This window comes from Lepus europaeus, chromosome 3 (genome assembly GCF_033115175.1).
Source record: "Lepus europaeus isolate LE1 chromosome 3, mLepTim1.pri, whole genome shotgun sequence".
Classification (NCBI taxonomy): Eukaryota; Metazoa; Chordata; class Mammalia; order Lagomorpha; family Leporidae; genus Lepus; species Lepus europaeus.
The window spans coordinates 90,536,496-90,552,874 of NC_084829.1; the positions used below are offsets into that span (position 1 = coordinate 90,536,496).

General features: G+C 33.5%; 1 protein-coding gene across 6 annotated transcripts in view; it reads right to left on the reverse strand.

Annotated features, from left to right (window-relative positions):
* The window catches only part of EPHA7 (EPH receptor A7), a 189,984-nt gene that overhangs the window by 25,529 nt on the left and 148,076 nt on the right, over nt 1-16,379 (reverse strand). For 3 of the 6 annotated variants that reach the window (XM_062187618.1, XM_062187617.1, XM_062187620.1), the window contains exons 6-7: nt 3,994-4,118; nt 1,551-1,719 (exon numbers count right to left, since the gene is read on the reverse strand). In XM_062187618.1, coding sequence (XP_062043602.1) covers nt 1,551-1,719; nt 3,994-4,118 — 294 coding nt within the window. Of the gene's footprint in view, nt 1-1,535; nt 1,720-3,993; nt 4,119-16,379 lie in introns of all 6 variants that reach the window. The other 3 variants (XM_062187616.1, XM_062187615.1, XM_062187619.1) reach the window with 1 other exon arrangement.

The following is a 16,379-nucleotide window of genomic DNA, read 5'->3' on the forward strand; positions in this document are numbered from 1 at the left end:
TGTCCTCGAGAGTTTTCCAGGGAATCTGAAAGGCCAAAGTAATTTTCATATGATAAAGAAGTGTTATTTGTGCTTTTTTATACTTATTTGCTCACAAGAGCATAGCTGAGGTTTCCAGAAATCAAGATATTGCTGGTTAATGAAATGTGTGTGTGTTTTTAAGTTTTTAATTTTAATTTCAAGTGTAGTAAATAATGAGATGTTACATTAAAAAGAAACAAAACTGTCTGGATGTCCTTAAAATGTTTTAGTCATAATAAAAATCTTTCACTTGAGAATTCTGTGTCAGGCATTATATTTGGTATTTTGTGTATATTAACTCATTTAATCCTCAGAATCTCCTGTGACTATAGTATTGCTATCCTAACAATTAGGGTACAGAGAAGTAGCTCATCACAAGTCATTTTTATAACTGGATGTGGCAGAGCTGAGAGCTGAAACCAGGCATCTGGCTTTTATCACTGATCACTACTCAAAAGCTGTACTGTGTTGATGAGTGTCATCTACTCATTATTTACTGAGGGTCGTCTATGTGTCAGAAACTACTGTGGACACTGGGAAGACAATAACAAGAAATGCAGATATCGATCCTTATTTCATCAATTTTACATTCCAGTAGAGGAGAATATTCTGATGACAAAAATCACCAAATTCTTTATAAAGCAAAAATCCATTTTTAATATTCATTTCATGCAATCCTTCAGTATCTACCACTTCAACTTATTCCCTGGGTCTCAGCTACTTCATTCCTAAATAATGAAAATAATCTATAAATCTCAGCACTCAATAAATAATAGTTCAGTACAATATCCTCACTTTATAATGTCAGAAAAAGGCATAAACTCATCCTGAAAGTTTTAAAACCTATAGGTGTCTTACTGATAAGAAAAAATTAGGCAAATGAGAGATAACTAATCAATGCTTCTATTTTAAATTGCAACTATCTGTTAGAATATGGAAAATAATTTGAATTGTCTTATATTATAAATCACAAAGTTATATCTTGAGATCAGTCTGAACTGAAAACTGCTAAAGCACACTTTAATACTAATACTAATCTAATTTTTTAAATTGTTGCTAAATCAGGCAAACAGCTAAAATCAACAATTTCTTAGATAACATTTTCCTGTCCACACAGGACAGCTGAGTCTGACATCATTTGGAGTTTTAATGGAAATGGAGTTTTGCTGACCACAATTACAGTAAGTTTATTTTGACGTCTACAAAAACATCTTGGGTTCAACACACCAATTGAATGAATCCTGCTTCCTTTTCTAGCTTCCTTATTTAAATTATTTAAATTTAAATCCAGTATATGTTAAAAAGACTAACTTGCCTATGTAGTTATAGCATCGATAAACAAAATCACAAATTTTAAATTGTGTTTTTGAATAACCTTGATAAAATGTATATATAGATACACATAAATTTATCTTTGTAAGTCAAATTTATCTGGATTATCATATCCAACACTGAAAACAAAACATATGCCAGAATTATTGACAATAAGAATTCAAGCCAAAAGTGGTAATTACCTTCAAACATTTTACCTGTAGCTTCCTCTAGTGTAGCAACATCAAGTCTGGGGCTGTAGTTTCCATAACCAGCAGCAGTAAAAGCCCGAATTTGGAAAACATATACTGTCCCTGGTTTCAGATTATTGATGGATGCTGAAGTGGACTTGGTTTTTACTGTTGAATAGGTCCTTTCCCTTTGATCCTAGAAATGATATTTATAGGGAATAGTTCATTATGACAGGAACAAGATAATATGACAGCAAATGCTTACAATTCATACCCATATTCAGCATTGTTTTTATAGAGGCTAATCATTATATTGTTATAATGCAGGACACTGAGTTGTTTCTAATACAAAATATAAATGTGAAATGCAAGACTTTGTACTATAAATATCAAGTATAAATAATTAGGTTAAAATATTAATGTTGTTTTGAACTTTTGCTTTATTGGGATACAGCACAGTGATAAGAACTATTAGCCATAATAGAATCAAGTGCTAAAATGATTAACATGGGAATACACCTATGAATTGATTTCCTGGAAGTCTTTATATCATAACATAGTTCTCTCAATTTTTTTTTGTGCTAATAATTAAGTTATGTAATAACTAATTCAGCAAATACCACCATCACACTACCATAACATTAATATTCAATAAAAACTGCACTTATTACAGAATAAAATCACTTATGCAAAATAGCATTGAATGAAAACTTATTAACTAAAATTATCAATATAAAAGTTTAAAATATTATGTGATTTATGGTTTGATAACATTTTAAAGGTAATTCAATTTAATTTATTTATTTTCCAGATGTGAAAACTACAGTTTACATGAGTTTATTAAAATAATAAAATTATATTTTTCATAATATTTTATCCTCCAAGGATAAAGCATAGTTTTATATACATATATAAATGAATATAAAAATTAAAACACTCAGAAAATTCCATCAGAATACTTAAGTGAATAAAAATGTAAAGATTAATTGAATTTAAGTCTCATTGATGATTTATGATTAAAATATAAAAATTTAACTTCAAAATATATCACTTTGGACAATTTCTTATTTGTCCTATAATAAACATCTTTATGAAACTATTCAGCAATGAAACTATTTATTGAAATCTAGAAATGTCAACCTGGTTGTTTGATTTGAGTTCTCAATAATATTTACAAAAGTGTAAATAAATATATAATTATACTGATTTAGAAAAACTAGAAATGTGATCATCTCTACTGTAATCATTTATGAAATTGATAATTGGTAATATATATATTTATTGCAAAAGAATTATGCAGTCATAACAGATGGCACAATGATACACAGATCACATGCCTGGAAACATAATACTATAATGTTTTCTAATAACTGGCTGATTTATATATTTAGTGATATAGGCACTTTTTCTGTCTTATAAAATGAAAATTAGGTATTTGAATGGATTTATTCCAGAGCAAAATATTTCCAGTTTGTACTATGAGAAAATTTACTAGCACCACTTAATTTATATTTTTTAAATGTGTGTGTTTTTACAACGTGATATAATTTCAGGAAAGGTTGACACTGCTGGTGTTCACTGGAATACAGAACAACAAAAACAGCATCAGAAGCAGTGGTTTCCCTATTAATAACTTGATGGGACAATAAATGTATCCCCATTCATAAAAATGAGGCAAATAAAATGAAACTTTGGCTATGAATTCATGAATCTGTAAATAATAAACAAAAATATTTAAAATTAATGCAAATAATAAATCTAATTTTAGACTGTTTTCAAACAGAAAAAAAAAATACACCTATTACCAATGCAGTATATACATTTCAATTTATTCCATCAAGTCAACTCAACCAATCTTTCCAAAATGTTAGGACTAAGACTCTTTTGTAATTTTGTCTAAACAGCTAAAATAGCTATATGTTCTAGCACTTCACCCAACTCAGGTAAGTTAGTACTATTAACACTTATAATTACTTTTACCATAGCAATACTAATAGTTTCCAAGTTCAATTCTTGAGTCAGGTCTTTCTGTGAGGTATAGCCTTGGTAGTGATTTGTGAGGAAATTTTAAGTTTCTCTCTCTGAGACAGAAATGAATACATTCATACACTCAGATATATCAATATTTACTAAAATTTAGCCATATTAAGGAGACTAAGAGGCAGCGTATGGCTTTCAGCCACCTGTTTTCACTCATTCTACATCTAATTAGTTTGATATAAAAATTGAATAAATATACTGCAAATGTAACATTTTCACTTATATATCACAGAAACTTAGTAAATAGAAATCATAACTATAATGAACAACAGAGATTCAGGGAGTTGGTTATCAAAAATAGCTCAAATTAAATATGAATTTTTGAAGTAGCTATAAAGAGTTGGCATAATGATCAAGTTCAGTCTACAGCATAGTAGGATGACACAAGATCCACCATACATTGTACATTTCATCTGCTCTCAGCACTTACTTTCTCGTAATATTTGATTTCATATTCGGTGATGACTCCATTGGGATGCTCTGGTTCCTGCCAGGAAAGCTCGACACTCCGCTGCAGCACTCTCTCCTTCATTACTCCGCTCACTTGCGAGGGAGCTGTTTGGACAAGATGTGTCAATAAACAATGAGAAAATTCACTGGATGCCTCAAATCAAATGTCACAACTGATCAGTCCCATGCTGTGCCAGTTTCATTAAGGTAAAAGAAAGCACCTTTTCATAGCTCACAATTCAGAAGCTAATGAATATTCAAACAGGACCTTATTACTGTTCATAAACCTTAATAGAAATTTAAATTAAAGTGCAAACAGCAGAAGATAGCATTGTTCAAGTTAGTGAAAAATGGAAATGATGGGGCTGAGAATGACAATTAAGCAAATGAATGCTAATTAAGGCTAGAAAATACGATTTCAGATTAATCTCCAGTGATAAACTAAGTACAAATATTTATTTCATATGCAACAGAAATATACTTTTTAAAAGGAAAAATAATAATAATATACAAGAAAAAACATATTAAATGGCCTCTTTAATCTCCACTTAAGCGATCAAACTTTGTATGTTTCGTGTGTGTGTATATGTGTGTGTGTGTGTGTGTGAGAGAGAGAGAGTATAGTTCCAAAGAATTCCAATTAACCTTGGGAAAAATTTTTATCCTTCATTAGGTCAAGATGCAAGAAAATGTTAAAACTGCTGCAACTTAAAAGTGCAGATGAACACATATACATGCATTTATAGCCTTTTGCACACGTAAGTTATAGGTACATAACATAGGCTTCAAGCTTTGGTAGAGACAACTTAAAGCTACAATCTCGCTTTTCATTCTATATACATAATAATATGCTTAGAGTTCTTTCATTCTAATTAGTGGCATATCCTCTTTTTGGTAGCTAAGACTGTGGAATGTAGCAAACTAATTTGCTCTGTCTAATTTGCTTGGTGATGATTAACTAGTTGTCTTCTCTGTCTAAATGAGTAGCTGCACTGGCTTGGCTGAGTTTCAGTGGGGTCATTATGTTTCATGTATCATGCTCTATCTCATTCTGTAAAATATTTTCAGGCTGTTAATTTAATTTTCAGACGTCCGAAATTGTTAATAATCCTGCTGACAGAAAAGCAATTATATGGGACCAAAGCCGTTTAAGCAAGCTTCTGATGTTTATCCCTTTGGCTTTATTTTGTTTCTTCTACTCCTTAATATTTTCTTGTACCAATGTCCAGAATACACATTTTTCACTTCTTTCTGGCTTGGTGATTTTGAAGGAAAGTCAGGGAAAATGCATGACTCCCATTTTCTGCTAGATTAGTAACAAAAGCATAACTAGGGCAGATTAAGTGGGACAACTTTCCCTGGAAAGGAATGTAGCTGAAAAGCATTCAACAGACTATTTAAAGACTAAATCCATTTCTGATATGTTTTCAGTGAAGCAAATTTCTATGAAGACCTCTTATTTTTAGTCACAACTCTGGACACCCGAGTACATGCAGTGAAGAACCGGTCTTGAAAGTGACACAGTTCCATCTCTCCACCCAGAACAGGCTTAGTCTTTCACAGCAGACCACTCTGTTCAGTTGGCTGCTGCCTTGGGCCATAGCCATGGGAAATGCAAACTCCAGCTAATTATGCGATGACATTCTACTTCACAAATAATTGCCAATAGTCCTATTTACTTTACACATCCTTCAGAAAAATATGTATTTCAACTTTATTAGAAAAACAGAATGAAAGGCAGGTGAGAATTCTGCAATGGTTAAAACACTGAGTTATCCAATAGAGTTTCTGGTCTCTGACCAGTGTTTACAACATATGTGTTCACTTCAAAATAAGTTTGGGGAAAACAGATTAGAGTGGTGGTATGTGTATTTTCTCTAGGTCTCTCTCAAATAACACACATAGATTAGTGTCTTAGATGTCAAGCCATCAGACACTTTGCTGGGTTTCTATCCCTCAGGGATATAGGAAGGAGTCAGGAGATAGTCAATTTTCTTATGGAGGAGATGTGGGGTAGAAATCTGATACAGTCAGTTTATGATACATTGAAGCAAGATCTGAATATAAAATAAGACTTGAATTCTGTAAGTTACATTCTAAAATTACGTTCATGATTTCATACTCAAAAGAGCTTTTACCAACAAAATTATAGTAATTGGGAGTTGGGGAAAAGAAAGATACCTAAAAATAAATTTGAAATAGATAATATTTTGAAATTCATATCACAGCATTAGCAGTGCAGTATGCTACAATGTGTTTTGCATGTTTTACTCAAGGATCTGTATCTATAAATAACTGGCTATACTTCTGATTTGTTATCTAATTGTTTTTCTTTAATACTTTACTATAACAAGACAAATATTTTAAGAAGATCAGAAACTGAGGTGTAGTACATGGACCTTAAGAGTGAGTAAACTGCATGTTGGGGGAAAAAAAACAAAACTTCTTTTCTCTTATGCTCTTCAAATACAGTGTTTCAGTATAGAAAAGTTGATTATATTTTCCCTTGAGTTTCTGTATCTTAGGCAGAAAGCACCTACAACTCATAGGGTATCAGCCTGTAACCGAAAAATACCTCTCACTACATAAAATGCTAGTAAAGTCATTATTTACATTATTTACAGATAAAGTAAAATGGAAATGGCATAAGATTTGCTACTCTTGAAACACAATAATTTCTGTGATTAATGTATTTGGCCTACTAAATTAGTCATAACAATTTCACTAAAAATCTGTGTGTTCTTACACTGAAATATTTAATTAATTATACAGCCTGAAATTCATTTCTGAGAAAAGAAATGGATACAACTAAATGATGGGCATTTTTAAGAAGCAATTAGGTGTTATGGTATTTAAATTATAATTTTTATAATTAACAAAATGAAATAAAATATATTGTAACTAGAGTTGAAATAAAGCTAATAAATAGTAACTAACAAAAATAAAGTTTCTAATTGGAAAATGTAGTAAACAAATATTGCATTTAAAAGAGCCATTCAACATAAATTTTAAGTAGAGTTTCTAACACATGATTAACATTTACTACCTCCTAAGTTTTAGAAATATTCAAATATAAAAATTAATTTCAATATGTAAGTTTATAGAAGATTTTGTCCTTAAAGGTTTTTAAGACTTAGTGGGAACATAAAACATAACAAGTAAATAAAATATATAACAGAAAAAACTATGAGGCACATCATTAATCATATTTGGAATCCATACAAATGACATTGAAAGATGATTTTAAAAAAAATCAGGAATGATTTCCATTGTTCCAAGTGGTAAATTTTAATAGCATAAAAGCAAAATTGATGAAGTTGGTGAAATAGGAAATCAAAAGTCTGAAGACAGAAAATTAAATTTGTGGACTGCATTTGTTATTAGGAGGCTTTAAACTGGAATGTATTCAATGATAAGAATGCTGCAGTTATGTATAGATTTGAACCAATGAGTATTTAATAGAATTTGAGCATCAAATACTCATAAAAGGGTACTTTAAAAAATTATGGAAAAATGGAATTAAAAGAGAAGCTTATTTTTGTGCAAAACATTTTTCTAATCCATACATAGCTGATTCTTTTTAAGATTTGAAAGGTAGAGTTACAGAGAGGCAGAGAGAGAGAGAGGTCTTCCATCCACTGGTTCACTCCCCAAATGGCCAGAGCTGGGCAGCTCTGAAGCCAGGAGTCAGGAGCTTCTTCTGAGTCTCCAATGTGGGTGCAGGGCCCCAAGCACTTGGGCCATCTTCTACTGCCTTTCCAGGCCGTGGCAAAGAGCTGGATCGGAAGTGAAGCAGCCTGGACACAAACCAGCACCCATCTGGGATGCCGGCACTGCAGGTGGAGGCTTTACCCCTATGGCATTTTGCCAGCCCCGGAATAGTGTTTTTTTTTGTTGTTGTTTTTTAATACACATTTCTCACCAATTGTTTGAAGTATATTATATTTTTATTACACATTTCCCACAAACTGTTTGCAGTACTTTACATTTAATTTTTATCCAAATTTCCAAAAATATGCAATTTAGAATGATGAATTTAAATTGCAGAACGACATGCATTCCCTCATAAAACATTAAGCTAACCTATATGTATGGGAGAATTTCACAGTACAAAGTGGAAAAGAAGACAATTTGAAAACAGCACTGTAAGCAGAATGGCTCCCAAAGATGTTCATGTTACATGGTAAATAGGATATAGTTATGATCTATACTTTAAATAGATTCTCCTGGATTTTTCCCCATAGATCCAATTTAATCACATGAGCCATAAAAGGCAGAGAAATTTCTCCAGTCAGGTTCAGAGAGAAGATATAGGAGAAGTCAAAGGGATTTGAATCTCAAAATGTTAGCTCTATCATTGCGAAGGGGCCATGTGTGAAATTCTAGAAAATATAGGGGTAGCAACGATGACAATGGAACCTCAAGCAGAAAAATGGAGGCCTCAGTCCTATAAATGTAAAGGAATAACATTTTGCTAATAACATGAATGATGTTGGAAGTGGATCTTCCACAGAACACCCAAGAAACAGCATACATCAGTTCCCAGAACTAGCTGGCCTAATCACGCCAGTCCTTCTCTCTAGGGAATGATCAAATGATGAACTGATAAAACTGTTCAGAAAGACTAAAAACCCTTGACATGAACTCATCTATATTACTGAATATTAACTAACAGTGAATATTTTTCTTTTTTACACTTTAGCTCTAGCAAGAAATATTGTTTTGAATATACTCTATGCAGGTCATTGAAGATTTTTATATATCCTTAGAGTTTTCAAAATCTATCTAGGTACCTGCCGATTATCTATGTTTATTTATTAGCTCTTTTATTTCCTACTACAACCTTATGAGATATTGCTGTTCTTTGTATTACACTGGTGGATAAGCTGAACCTTACAGAAATTAAGTACCATCATCTCAGATAAGGTCAGACTTCGAGATCAATTCACGTTTTTAAGTCCTTGTTTCCAGCTTTTTTCAACTAAAATGCAATAATTTTATCTTAAAAACAGACATTAGAAAGAAGAAAGCTGAACAATTAATCCTTAATTTAATATTTATTGAGAATCCCTGATGCACCAGGGTGTTATGTTTGGGAATATAATGATTAAAAGACACTTAGTGTTCCACTCAACCGGTAGAACCTCCAGATATCAGAAAAGACTAGTCATTTTCCCAACTGCATGTATATGCTACAAAATTGAAAAAAACAGCAATGACTTAAAAATGAGACTCCTTCCCAACCTGGACTTCACGTCATAAATGTGCCTTTCCCCAAAGCAACAACTCTTTCCAGTTTCCTCCCAGAGACAGTCTAGGTAGATATAAACACAAGCATTTTCTCACTAATGTTATTATTACAATAGCGTAGTTCAGAACGTTGATTGTACTTACTCTATATTTTATAATTTCTATTAGCTTACACATACAGAGCTGTATTACTCTTTTATTAGCTGCATTATAATACATTATAAAGATATATCATGTATATTTGACTATGCTGTTATCAGTAAGCATAGTCATTTCCCATTATACAAAAATTGAAATTTATAGTATACTGCATCTAATATTAATGCTTCAGAGACTCTGCAGGTACTTGGAAAAGTTTATGAATAATGGAATTAAAAGGGAATTTTATTTCACTCCAAAAGTGTTTTGAAATACAAGCATAATCTTTTTGTAATATGCATTTTCATGGACTTTTTAAAGGCTTCTCATATACATAGATTTCAAAAGTTTTTATACCAAAATAAACTTATCTTTAAAAAATGTATTTGTTTATTTTCATTTGAAAAGCAGAGACAGAGATAAGGAGAAAGTGAAAGATAGTGATCTGCCATGCAATGGTTGGTTCACTGCTCAAATGCGGCAACAGCCTGGGCTGGGCCAGGCTAAAGCCAGGAAATAATTCAATGTCGATCTCTCTTGTAGAGGTCAGGGACCCAAGTACTTGAGTTGTCATCTGCTATTTCAGGGTTCTCATTAGCATGAAGCTGGAATGGGAAGCAGATTCCAGACTCAAACCCAGGAACCTGGATATGGGCCGAAGGTGTCCCAAGTGACAACTTAACCTCTGTACCAAACATGTCCCCAAACACAAACTCCCCCGCATAAAAGAAATATCTTCTAGTTTTATTACCCCACTAATGTTATGAAGAGTGCTTGTGTTTCAGAACAGTCTAGTACCTTCAGGTAAAAAGAGGTAGGTAAGGTGATATGGACTGAATAGGTAAAATGAAGCCACTTAAAAACTCATTTAAAGTTATAAAAGGAAATGAGAGTAAACATAGTTATTATTTAAAGTATTCTAGAGCAGTGCCACTCAAAGCACATCCTGGCTACTCAAAATGCAGCTGCAAGTTGTTGATGTATGAGAATATGAGAAACTCATGTCAGATGTACATCAACTACGTCAGTAAGCAGTTTTTGTTATTGCTCAGCTGACATTTTTTTCTTAGCAAGACTTTTTTGATGAAAGAAGCATTTCTTTTTCTTTGCAGCCTCTTTGATGACTTTCTGTGTGGTCCAAGCTACTTATCTGTCATACTATAGCATTTTGAGTAGCCGTGTATTTTAAAAGTACTCTCACATTATTCTTGAGTACCCTTCCTTGTTACACTTAAAATGTCCAGAAGGTAAGACGACTATAACAACATTTTTCTTTGATTTCTTATGAGAACTGCATTCATTCATGACTTCAACATTTAATTTTGCATAACTGATTATAGAATAAAAAAAGAGTTGTATGGACTGCAAACATGCTAGGGCCTCAATCCTTAACTTCTCAGGACATTTTAATTCACAAAACAAATTATAATGTGAATGTGCACAAACAATTTAAATCTAAAACTAAGTATTATAGCAGAGATGAAATAAAAACCGAGTGTGAGCAATTTCTTGGGAGGCAGGAAAGCACAAAACTCAAAATATTTTCTCTATTGTCAAAAAATAATTTGTAATTCTATGTTTGACTTGTGAAACTATATATTTAAATCCATTATCAAGGATGTTGGTAACATTTCTATAATCTACAAGAGATAAATTCATATCAGTTACATAGAGATAGACCCAAGTCAAGACAGGGCTTACAATTATCTCTATAGTGACTCCTTGAATCCTGTTTTCTCTGCTTCAGCTAATTTAGCATTCTCTTTTGTTGCTGTTGACCGTACTACACAATGTGTCTTTAATTATTTTGTACTTGTCTATCTCCTTGCCTATTCTGATGCTCCTTGAATGTAGGCTAAAGAGTTGAATCCAAGAGTATTCCTCTGGGTTTGCATCTGCAATTCACTGTTTATTTGCTGTGGTGACTCTGAGTAAGGAAATCAACTTCCCTGTGCCTTGTTTTCTCAGATTTATAATAGGGATAATCAAAGTGCACATTTCATAAATAGGATTGTTATGGAAACTAAATGCATACATTCATGCTTAATACTTATAAGCATTCTTGGAACATGGTAATTATTTCAAAAATATTATGTATTATGTTGTGTATTTACCTTGTCAGTATTAAAATTACTGATGCCTTGGATAGATTCAACATACTCTGATTCTAAGATCATAAGAAGGCATCTCTAGTTTTCAAATGATACATAGATGAGGCTGATGTACAATAAATACCACTCTCCACAATAAATACCAGATATGTTAGATATTTAACACATTATTGAGAATTTTATTCAGTAAGCATTTTAGGAAATGACCAACTTATTTAATCTATACTCTATTTTTTTTTTTTTGACAGGCAGAGTGGACAGTGAGAGAGAGATACAGAGAGAAAGGTCTTCCTTTTGCAGTTGATTTGCCCCACAATGGCCGCTGGGGCCGGCGCACCCCGCTGATCTGAAGCCAGGAGCCAGGTGCTTCTCCTGGTCTCCCATGTGGGTGCAGGGCCCAAGCACTTGGGCCATCCTCCACTGCACTCCCGGGCCATAGCAGAGAGTTGGACTGGAAGAGGAGCAACCAGGACAGAATCCGACGCCCTGACCAGGACTAGAACCTGTTGTGACAGTGCCACAGGCGGAGGATTAGCCTATTGAGCCGCGGTGCCGGTCCATACTCTATTTTATACATACCAACTTGACAGAAAGGTTATTACATCAATGTTAAGTCATTTATAAGGGAATATCATTTCAGAAAAATGAAATAACTACAATAGGGAAAAAGGATTAACAAAACAAATCTTTTTCAAAATGTTTTATTTTCACTAAGTAGAAAAACACAGATGAAACAACTTCTCATTTAAGTGTCACGAAAACTAATACTTTGGGGGCCATCGCTGTGGCACAGTGGGTAACACCCTGATGTGAAGCGCTAGCATAGCATATGGGGGCTGGTTTGAGTCTCAGCTGCTCCACTTCCGATCCAGCTCTCTGCTATGGCCTGGGAAGGCAGTAAGAAGATGGCCCAAGTCCTTGGGCCCCTGCACCTGTGTGGGAGACCCGGAAGAAGCTCCTAGCTCCTCGCTTTGGATCAGCGCAGCTCTGGCCTTTGTGGCCAATTGGGGAGTGAACCAGAAGATGGAAGACCTCTCTCTCTCTGCCTCTCCTCTCTGTGTAACTCTGACTTTCAAATAAATAAATCTTAAAAAAAAAAAAAAAAGAAAACTAATACTTTGAATCAATTTTCAAAAGTATTTTTACACTCTTTCTTTTAATTGCTTAGGCTGAAAGACAGAGACATATAGACATTTGTGATCTGCTGTGTCACTCTTCAAATGACTACAATCATGCAGATTGGGCCCAGTAGAACTCAGGAGGCCAGAACCTGAGTCATTCACATGGGTGGCAGGGACCCAACTACTTGAGCCATACTTGCTGGCTTCCCAGCTAAGAATTAGTAGGAAACTGGAATCAGATGCAAAGCCATAACTCAACCCCAGCCACTGCCATATGGGATGTGGACATCTCAGGTAGTGCCTAAATCACTGTGCTAAACATCATACCTTTAATGACTTTCTTTAAACCACTTTGATACTTGATTTATCAGGTAATCTGGCCTCTTCATTAATTCTCCATGAATCCATAGCTGAAGGTTATCTTATTTATACAGTTAACTGCATAACCTTGGCCTTGCTTTCAAAATAGAGTATTTATAGAAATATTTATCAAGAAGCATGGAGATGTTATGGCCCAAATCCAAATCCTTTTTAAATAATTTAAAATGAACACTTGAGTAGAATAGGATATATGTTTAAACGCACACACACACATGCACACATGCATACACAATAATGAATTCCCTTTTAGGCAGACCATCAGAATAGCATTTTTAGTTGTGCAAATATTTTAACCTTGAAATACTGTTTTTTAATCAAAGGAGAATTGTGTTGCATTCCAATCACAAAATACTGTAGCAATAGTCAATAGCTTTTAGATGTTCATTTAGCCCAAATGCTTATGTATATCTTTAATTATAATCTTCACAACTACTTATTTAATTTTTACTTTGATTTATTTATTTATTTAGAGGCAGAGAGACAGGAACAGAGAGACCAGTTGTCCACTAATCCATTCCCCAAATGCCTGCAACAGTCAGGGCTGGGCCAGGCCTATGCCAGGATGTAGTCCTAGTGAGTCTGCTAAGTGGGTGGTAGGTACTCAAGTACTTGGACCTGGACCATCACTTGCTGCCTGCTAGTGTGTGTATTAGATAGAAGCCAGAATTTGGAACAGAGGAGGACTCTAACCCTGGCACTCCAATATGGGATGCAGATATTCCAGGTAGTGACTTAGCCATGTACCAAATGCCTTCCCCTATTTAATTTCTTTACAACATGAATTTCTATATTATACATGGAATGCCTAAGTTATTTTGTGTTTTACACACTGTAACTAAATTTTCTTACCAAATGAATATAAATATAATATTTCATTTAGATAGGTTTAATTTATATTCTATTAATAAATTATAAAATCATATGAATAAGGGGCCTTGGGGCATAGTGGATTTAAGCTGTCATTTGTGATGCTGACAGAACAAGACTGCTAAGTTGAGTCCTACTCTAATTCTGATCCAGCTTCCTGCTAATGAGGCAAAAAAGGCGGTGGAACACGCATCAAGTACTAGGGCCCCTGCCATCTATATGGAAAACACAGATGGAGGTCTCGGCTCCTGGCATAGGTCTGGCCCAGACTTGGCAATTATTGTAATTTGGGGAATAAACAGGTAGAAGAAAGATTTATCTTTTTCTCTCCCTTTCTCTTCCTCTGTTTCTCTGCCTTTAAAATAAATAAATCTTTTAAAAATATGAATTCCTACGTAATAATGTATACAGTGATATTTATCCACAAGTTTACATACATCATTATGTAATTAAGTAAACTGATTACTTTTTCTAAATATATAGCAATGTTTAAAATATTGTTTTAAGATGCACAACAGACATCTATAAATTATTAGTAGTAACTGCATTATATGGATTGGAGATTCATTTATTTATTTATTTATTTTAAAAAATGAATTCTTTTATTGCAAACAAACGTCTAAATTAATTTCTCCACCCACTTTCTTTAGAAAGAAAAAGAAATCAGCAGGCTAAGGAGATACCCATTCAAGAACTAACATGATTAAAAATTAAGATATAAATGGGTGACTCACAATTTCATTAGCTTACAAAGATGGTGGAGTTAACTACTACAAGCACACTAGTTATACAGTATTTTGTGGGAGAAGGGCATACAGACATAGCTAACTTCATATAGATCCCATTAGACAACTGGATTTACAACAAGTTTTTTTTAATAAGAAATGGGCAAAGCCAGCTTTCTTTTCAGAATCAAAATGCAGAACAAATGGAAAAATTATGGTATTTAACCTTCACAAGTTTGAGCCTCCACAAATAATGCAACCAAGTTTTACATTTTTAACAGCCCTTCTACATACACTCCATCTTCTCTATCTTGGTTCCAAGTTTTATCTTCATTCCCAATTATGCCAATTGCGTTGTTATTTAATAAGAATAGGCTTTCCCAGTTCTTGTCAGAAATTTTTAGCATCATTTATAGAGTGATGCATACTTATTTAAGTTGACATAGTATAAAATATGACAAAATGTTTAATACCATTTATTTATTCCAAACCAAAGTTATTGATGATGGTTGAAGAGAGTGACCAATTCTATTTTGGCTTTTATTAACCTCACACACTTTCTATGTTATTTAAAACTTCTGAAATTTCAGAAATGGGAGAGGGGGGAGAGAGTGAGAGAGAGAGAGAGAGAGAGAGAGAGAGAAAGAGTTATCCCATCCACTGGTTCAGCCACCAGATGTCCCTGAGCTGGGCCAAAACCAGGAGCTAGGAACCCGATCAAGGTTTCTCATGTGACTGGCAGGAATCCAGCTAGCTAGCCATCACTGCCACATCCCAGGGTCTGTAATGCCAGGATACTGGACTAAGAGGATGGAACCAGAAATTGAACTCTGGCACTCTGCTATCGGAGGCAGGTATCTTAACTACTAGGCTAAATACCTGCTCCCAACTGGTATAAATGATTATTGACTGTATTTGTTCTAGGCCTAAAACCCATATGTATCCAAACAAAACTACTTTCCTAAATATTATACAGCAATATTGTCATTTGGATTGTTTTCCAGCCATTGTTCATTTTATTTATTTTCTGAAATCATCATTCTGGTGCTCCTCAGAATTAATATGATGTTAATTTCCCATTCAGAAACTTAGTTATTAAATAAGGAGCAAAAGAGAAGAAAGAAAGAAGGGAGCATGAAAGGAATAAGGCAGAACAGAAGAAAAAGAAAGAAACCTGAAGTAGATCAAGACTCACTAATATTACCTCATTTAAAATGGACAATTAAAAATGTTATCATCTCAATTATTCCAGGTACTCAAAATACATCACATCTCTAAGTGCATAAACTCAACAATTCATATTACATAATAAGATGTTATCAATCCCTGTCAAGATTTATTACTTTATTGAAAGAACCTACTACAAAATAAGGATTCATTTTAATACAGTCTGCTAGATACATTTCACCTAGCTTAGAAGCTTCTAGGAGTATTTTAAAGTTGTTGCCTCACAAAGTAAAAGTTACTACCTAGGAAACTAGATAAATGAAAGCTGCATTAAATTTCCTAAAATTGTACGATATAATATTATAATATGGTGTTAACTTACTGTATGATATTTTAGTACCAAGAGAAAATTAATACAGCTTCCTAAATTTGCCAATCAATACCAAGGAGTCATTTTCATGCAGTGGGAAAATCTGGCTTATAATGAATAGTTATATATAGAAAGAGTTACTGACATATGAATAGGTTTGTTTCCAAAAATTGCTTTGTAATTTAAATTGTCATTTGGACTTCATTTACCACAGAAACAATATTATAAATAACGGA